Raw genomic sequence first — 7,409 nt, 5'->3', positions numbered from 1 at the left:
AGTTCTATTACCTAGCTTCAAAATTGTCAGGGGATCCACAGTAAAAGAAAAAAAAAGCCTGAATGTTCTACTGTATACGCTCAGATGCTCTTCTGTTTTATCTTTGGTTTGCTGGCTAATGGCTGTGACAAATACAAAACTAGGCACCGTCTTTCTCAAGTCTCCATCAGCCAAAGAGGGCCTAATGCACAAGAGCTTACACAAGGTTGTTTTTTGTAGCTGTTATCCCTGCCACACACAACTGCAAAGTGGAGGCACCCCACAAAGTGAAGCATCAGAGTGCCGTGTCCTCTGGGAGACTTGGCAGTGCTGCTTCACAGGTCTCCCTGCATCTGGCAATGCTCAGCCATGCAAAGATAGATAAATCAGAGACAGATGATAGATTAATAGATAATAGAGGTAAGAGATAGATTACAGATAATAGATGGATAGATGATAGATAGAAATTCCCCTCAGGAAGGCAATGGATAGATAAATAAGAGGTAGATTAATAGTAATAGAGATAATAAGAGAGAGTGTTGCCTAGAAACTCAGGCAGCCCGAGTGGTGTGGAGCTGAAGACCTATTCCCTGAATTTGGGAGAGAAACCCCCTTTGCAAAGGTGGCTCTTGGCCTACCTGAAAAAATGAATCAAAGTAAGTCAGGCAAAAGCATTTTATGAAATGGCTGGGGGAGTTGTCAAGTCCTTTTATAGGGTGCAGAAACAAACGATACATTTGGTATCCGTGATACGTCATAAAGCAAGTAAACAATAAAAGGCACTGATTACATGTGAGAATTGAACAGAAGAAAACATGGACTCAAACATTCCACAGGTGGCAAATTTACAGGTCGCATCACTCCCTTTCCCGGCGGGGTCTGCGTCTTCAAAACTTGCAAGTGTATCCAAGGACTTTCAGAATGCGCTCGCTATTGTTTAGCTGCTGAAAAGGCAAGTTATCCCATGCCAGAAGAGATGGCCTTGGCCCAGAAGAAAAGCAGGCTTGCCTAAAGTTAGAAAAGAGGCTTAGACTGCCATGTTAAAAGTGCTACCACCTTTCCTTAAAAGCTAATAAAGCCTAAAAATTCCAGGTAACAACAGGTAACAGATGGACAGATGATAGGTAATAGACAGGCAGAAATTCCCCTCAGGAAGGCAACGGATCCAGGACGTTTCCGACCGGGATCCGCCCCACCACTGGGCTCCCCGGGGAGCCCGCTTAGTAACCCCTCCGTTTATGCCCCGGGTTGCCTCAGCCCAGCCGCCCTGGGGCCGAGAACCACGGCTTGCGACGGGCCACGTCCATCCGGGCTTGATCGGGAAGGCGGGCTGAGCCAAACCCCGGCCGGCGCGGCGAAGCGGGCGATCCGGAGGAGGAGGAGGAGGAGGAAGGCCAGCCGCGGAGCCAAGATGGCGGCCGGCGCGCCGAGCTCACCTCGGCTGACCCGCCGCTCCCCCTCCCTCGCTTCCTCCCTCCCTCCTCCTCCAGCCCCGGTGCATGATGGTTAAAAAGCCTGGCCCTGGGACCCGCCATTTTCTGTGGGGGCAGGCGGGAAAGGCGGGAAGTCGCCGAGGAGGCAGCGCGAGTACGGCCGCGAGACGACCCACGGCGCCCACGGTCGCAGCAGCGCGAGGCGGACGAGCTCAGGTAAGCCAAGCGCCGCCAGTCGTGGGCCCCCCCACCCCTCGCGCCCCCCCACCCCACTTTCCGCGCGCTCCCGCTCGACGGCGGGGGGGGCGAAAAAGGGGGGGACGGATAGAAACTGAGGTCGTTTGAGGCGATGCGTTTCATCTCCCCCCCTCGCCCGTAGACCTTAAGTCCCGCCTTCCGTCTGCATCCCCCCGCGATTGGTCGAGAGGGCGACGATTACGGCCGCTTTCGTGATAGGCTGGAAAGGTGGAGGCTGACTGGCATCGAGTGGGTGTCAGTCTGCGGGGAGCCTCTGAGCGATCCCGCCCCCCTCTGCCGTTTAGCGAGCCCGGGCTGGAATGCGATTGGGTGGCCGCGCGCTGGCCGCTCGGAACGTGCCGTGCGGGGGGAGGGAAGAGGGTACAGTTGGCGTCCCGGCGTTCCGAGAGCCAATTGGGGGAAACGGCTTCCGCAAAGGCTTCTGGGGCGTGGAGTCTTCTCTTGTCTCGCGCAACCCAGCTGGCAGTGGAAAGGTTCCACTTCAACTCCCAGAATTCCGGGCTTGGGGGTTTTCCGGACGGACGTTCTAACTAGGGATTCTGGGAGTTGAAGTCCGGTGGCCCTGGAAGGCTCAGGATAGTTATATCTAGATGTTAATTATGAGGCTGCCGAGCTATTTCTTATTAAGTGGAGCTGCTCTTCCTTTTTAATTAACGCAAGAGAGCTTTTCCCTGTCTGTTCATCAAAAGTTGCTACGTTGCAAGAAAGCGTGAATCCAGAGCTGCTTTATGCCGTAAAGATTTTTTTTATGGGTTTGTAAATATTTAAGGTGTGAGAAGATTTTGCTTGTGCTGCAACAAAAAGTTATTGCCTACCAATACATTAATCCCCATTTATTTATAGGTAGTCCTTACTTAAGAACCATTCATTTAGTGACAGTTCAGACTTACAATGGGGTTGAAAAAACGACTTATGACCAATTCTCATAGTTATGACTGTCGCAGCATCCCATGGTCACGTGATTGCCATTTTCGACCTTCCTGGCTGGCTTCTGGAAAGCAAAATCAATGGGGAATCGTATGATTAGCTTAACGATCACATGGTTCACTTAATGCCTGAGGCGATTTACTTAACAGCCGCTGCAAAAAAGGTCGTGAGATCAGTCAGATTCGCTTAATGACCGCTTCATTTAGCAACCAAAATTCCGGTCCCAGTTGTGATTGTTAAGCAAGGACTACCTGCTTAACTTCTTAACTTCTGTGCTACTTCAACCAGAGCAACTGTAAGTGGCTTACAGCATTAGAGAAAATGCTAACAAACAGTGCAATAATAAGACATACTGTAATCATACATTTCTAATCCACAGATACAGCACCATTTCTTAACCTCAGGACAAACACAGCCTCATTAAAATCATTCTTCTCCAAACTCGCTTTGAAACAACCAGGTCTTTTCAAACTTCCTAAACGTCACCATGAAAGCGGCCAGTGTAGCCTCTGCGGGCAGCTCTTCTGTCTGTTGATGCCTGCCAGTGTTTACACTGAGGCGCTCTGCCTGCTTACTTGAAGTAATTCCCATGAGGTCCAGTGGAACGTACCCAGAGCTAAGTAGGCATGCCTTGCAGTCTTGTAATAATTATAAAAGAATAATAAAAATTATGGGGTCTTTTATATTAGTTCACAGAAGAAACTCCTGAAATGATTTCAAGTATGTGGGAAGAGAGAGGCTGTCTCGAGAGACCCCCTTTGTCCTTTCTGCACACACAAGGTTTCGGTTGCCAAAGTAGGAAATACTATTTTTGAAAATGGAGGTTTCTCTCCCTTTCTCTCTCTCTCTCTCTCTCTCTCTCATTTTTTTCTATTTATAAATGCTTTTTTTGGAAGCAGACTGTTTTTCAAGGAAGTGAGTTGATTTTGTAGATTGAGATAAACGTTTGAAAGTTGTCTGCAGGCTGCTTTCGTGGACTGTTTTAAAACAAAAACGTGCTGCAGGGCTGCTGAAAGAGTCTTGACATCTTATAACCGAGGGTCCTCGCTTTCTGTTTTCCTCAGCAGACGTTTTGCGCCCTAAGGAACTCCCAGGATGGCCCGTACCAAGCAGACTGCCCGTAAATCCACTGGTGGGAAGGCGCCACGAAAGCAGCTGGCCACGAAAGCTGCTCGGAAAAGTGCACCGTCTACTGGTGGAGTGAAAAAACCTCACCGCTATAGGTACGTGGAACAAGACCTTGGTGGAACTGGGGGTGGCCGCCCTCAGGCCTACAACCCAACCAGGCCCCATTTCCACCTCCAGAATGGTTGGTCTGTTGGGGAAGTTTGCGTGCCCATTTTTGTTTGTTCGCCGCTATTCATGACTCTTTGGGGGAAAGAACATTTCTGATCCTTAAGTTCTTGAGTCCTTTCTGGGGAGCTGCTTGCTGGAGGAGAGCCGTGTAAACTATTTCCATGTAATCCCATCTAGGCCTGGCACTGTGGCCCTGCGGGAAATCCGGCGGTATCAAAAGTCCACAGAGTTGCTGATCCGCAAGCTGCCGTTCCAGCGCCTGGTCCGTGAAATTGCTCAGGATTTCAAGACAGACCTGCGATTCCAGAGTGCTGCCATTGGAGCTTTGCAGGTTTGTTCTTCCTCAAGGTCTTTCTTTTCCTGTTTTAATGTGCATTTAGACAGCTGTTCCACTGACAACCAAGTGTTGTCCTCCTCAAGCCCCTTTTCCGCTGTAGAACTGTACCCCGTACCCCTTCTTAAAACCATGCCCATGACGCTTCTGCCAGTGTTAATCCTCTGATGCATAAGCCTCTGTTACTTAGCATGGTTTCTTCTGTAGTGAGAGATCTCTGGATTTCAGCGGTTTTTTCTTTCTCTGCCATGCCAGGATTTGTAAAATCCAGAGCCTGGAAAGCATTATTGGATGAATTGAACAGGCTTGAAGAGAGAAAAAAAAAAATTGAAATATCCCCTTCCTGAGATCAATCTTTCTTTTTTGACATTAACAGTACCAAGAGAGCAGCAATTGCCAAAATAGGACAATATTCTTCCTAAAAGATACTAGAAAATCAGAGCACATTCTTATATGGAAGTGAAAATTGGACATGTCAGAAATAACATAAAAGTAAACTGAAAACTTTTTTTTCTGTTTCTTTATATTTTATCTCTTGTTGAAACTTGACAAAATTTTATGAAAAAAAAGTAAACTGAATGTAGTAGAAATGAGGCTACTTAAGTATGTTATAAGGACAAGAATCAATGGATATCAAATATAAAGCCTTCCAGAAGGCAGTGAAGACCTGGCTCTTCCCCCAAGCATTGGGCTAGGATGAGGGTTGGTAATTTGTTTGTTTATTAGATTTTTATCACCACCCATCTCTCCCCCCCACAGGAGGGACTCTGGGTGGTTATTTAGTCACCTGGTGGGAAAGGCTGTTATGTTTTTATTGGTTGTTGTGAGCTGCCTAGGATAGCCATGTGAGATAGGCGGCCCTCTGAGTTCTTTATTTATTTAATTAAATAAAGGTGAGTGATTAGAGTGAGCTGGATTGGTAATATAGAAAGAACGAACGGGGATCGAATTGCAAAGGAATATATGGAGGCTGAACTAATGAGTTGAGTGGAAGGGGAAGTCTGAGAAAGTTGTGGGTGGATGGAGTTGAAGAGAGCCTTGAAAAAAGGTGAGAAGTTTAAAGAACAAGAACAATATATGAAGCAATATATGGATGTGATGGGGCTAAGGATCACATGAAAGGCCAGAAGGTATGGTGAGGTGGAGTGAATGGTGTTAGCATAAACTGCTTGCTTGCTTGCTTGCTTGCTTGACAGTCTGTCTAGGCCACTCTGATCCCAAAGAACTTTGGCTATATGTCCTTTTCTTTTTTCTAACTTGCATCTGTAATTTCTTTAAATTGGCTTATTAATTTTTGCTCCCAATCTGCACTCTACATAATGTTGCTTATCTCAAAAGGAAAGAATGTGATGGATACAAGTCCACCCGAAATGTGTTGGGTTTGAAATGTGATCTACTAGCTGTTCCTGTCTGTTTTTGGTTTGTATATACTGTGTGTGTGTATTCCCCCCACCCACCCCGATTGTGTAATTTTCTAACTCTGTCTTTCTATATTCTTTAGGAAGCCAGTGAGGCGTACCTTGTGGGTCTGTTTGAGGATACCAACCTGTGTGCCATCCATGCCAAGCGGGTCACTATCATGCCAAAGGATATACAGCTGGCCCGTCGCATCCGTGGCGAACGAGCTTAAGTTCTACTCCCCTTCCAACACTTAAACCTCTTTCTTGGTAGCCCCACCCTGCTTGTGTATTAGAATACACTCCAGGTTTTCCTCTTTTTTTTTTTTCTCTCTCTCTCCTACTCCTGTTTGTAGTAGCTAGGACATGTGAGGAAATGTTAGATACTCTATCATAGTAGTTCTCCAAGATCAGGAGACCTGATTGCTATTCATCATGTACAAGCAAAAAAAGAAAGAAAACAAAACCTTTGAAATCTGCAAGACTTCTGGATCATGTTTTTTTGTAAAACTTTTTTTTTCCAGAATTGCAAAAAAAATCCAAACCAACCAACCCAACAGGGGACACTTTTGAATAATCTGGTTTTATATACAAAACTTAAATAGATATAGGCATTTCAGCGGTAGAGTTTTTGGTCTTGAGTTTGTAAAATATTTGCAAACACTACACACTTCTGTTTACTGTGCGGGTTTTTTTTTTTCCTTTGTATTTAGGCAAGGAGTGCTTTCTTAACCCTTTATTTTCCTCTTTTCCATTTGTCTTGTGTCTGTGACTCTAACCTTTGTATCAATAGGGAACCACCTTGAGACAATAAGGAAACAAATAAATGTTGAATGACAACAGTTTGGCTTCTTTCGTTTTGGCTTAATGGTGGCACATGCAAGAGCTCTACTTTTTCTTGGGAAGACGGACAGAAAGCCCTTGAGTTGCGAAGCTCTTCCAACAAATGAAATGTGCTAGAGCGGGAGACGGACAATACGTGGCATTCATAAAGCCCTCTTTGAATATATACCTTGGTAACCGGTGCAGCTGCGGTGGCGGTGCTGGTTAAACCACAGCTGCTGAACTTGCCGATCGGAAGGTCGGTGGTTTGAATCCGCGTGATGGGGTGAGCTCCCGTTGCTAGTCCCAGCTCCTGCCAACCTAGCAGTTTGAAAACATGCAAATGTGAGTAGATTAATAGGTACCGCTTCAGCGGGCAGGTAACGGCGTTCCGTGTAGTCATGCTGGCCACATGACCATGGAGGAAGTGTCTACGGACAAACGCCGGCTCTTCGGCTTTGAAACGGAGATGAGCACCGCCCCCTAGAGTTGGACACGGCTGGACTTAGTGTCAAGGGAAACCTTTACCTTTTAACCGGTGCAGCAGTTCTGTATATCTCTGTATTATTATTCCATGTTGTGGAATTCAGTGGCTTGCCTCTAACAACCTTGTAGAAGAGATGGGATTTGAACCAACACACAGGTTACTTCCTGTGATAGTACAAGTAGTCCTCAGCAATCACAACAGTGAGTGGAAAATTGGTCATTAAGCGTGTGGTGGTTAAGCAAGACATCATGTGACTATACCCGATGTTACAACATTTTTTGCGGTAGTCATTAAGTGAATCACCCTGGTCAAGCGAATCATGCAGTTCCCCATTGATTTTGCTTGTCAGGAGCCAGCTGGGAAGGTCGCAAATGGTGATCACGTGAACCCAGGACCCTGCAACCATCGTGAATATATGCCAGTTGCCAAGCACCCAAATGTTGATTATGTTACCATTGGGACACAGTCGTATGTGC

The 7,409-nt window shown here is 46.5% G+C and overlaps 1 protein-coding gene across 3 annotated transcripts; it reads left to right on the top strand.

Moving 5' to 3' along the window:
- Positions 1 to 1,481: 1,481 nt before the first annotated feature.
- Positions 1,482 to 6,466, top strand: LOC134503618 (histone H3.3A). Of its 3 annotated transcripts, XM_063312471.1 has the most exons (5): positions 1,482 to 1,628; positions 2,977 to 3,217; positions 3,665 to 3,820; positions 4,071 to 4,224; positions 5,729 to 6,466. In XM_063312471.1, the coding sequence occupies exons 3-5, from the start codon at positions 3,693 to 3,695 to the stop codon at positions 5,855 to 5,857; spliced, it is 411 nt and encodes a 136-aa protein (XP_063168541.1). In that variant the 5' UTR covers positions 1,482 to 1,628; positions 2,977 to 3,217; positions 3,665 to 3,692; the 3' UTR covers positions 5,858 to 6,466. The 3 variants fall into 3 exon arrangements, with proteins under 3 accessions (XP_063168541.1, XP_063168540.1, XP_063168539.1); XM_063312470.1 differs by lacking the exon at positions 2,977 to 3,217 and having other exon boundaries at positions 3,662 to 3,820; XM_063312469.1 differs by lacking the exon at positions 2,977 to 3,217 and having other exon boundaries at positions 1,484 to 1,628.
- Positions 6,467 to 7,409: the final 943 nt, after the last annotated feature.

Source organism: Candoia aspera, chromosome 10 (assembly GCF_035149785.1).
Source record: "Candoia aspera isolate rCanAsp1 chromosome 10, rCanAsp1.hap2, whole genome shotgun sequence".
Lineage (NCBI taxonomy): Eukaryota > Metazoa > Chordata > Lepidosauria > Squamata > Boidae > Candoia > Candoia aspera.
This window is presented reverse-complemented; position numbering and strand designations above follow the sequence as displayed.

Bases quoted from the DNA above. Each gene is read 5' to 3' on its own strand.
- LOC134503618 (XM_063312470.1), top strand. From the start codon at position 3,693: ATGGCCCGTACCAAGCAGACTGCCCGTAAATCCACTGGTGGGAAGGCG. The intron at 3,821-4,070 runs GTACGTGGAACA...AATCCCATCTAG, and splicing joins AAAAAACCTCACCGCTATAG to GCCTGGCACTGTGGCCCTGC. The intron at 4,225-5,728 runs GTTTGTTCTTCC...TATATTCTTTAG, and splicing joins CTGCCATTGGAGCTTTGCAG to GAAGCCAGTGAGGCGTACCT.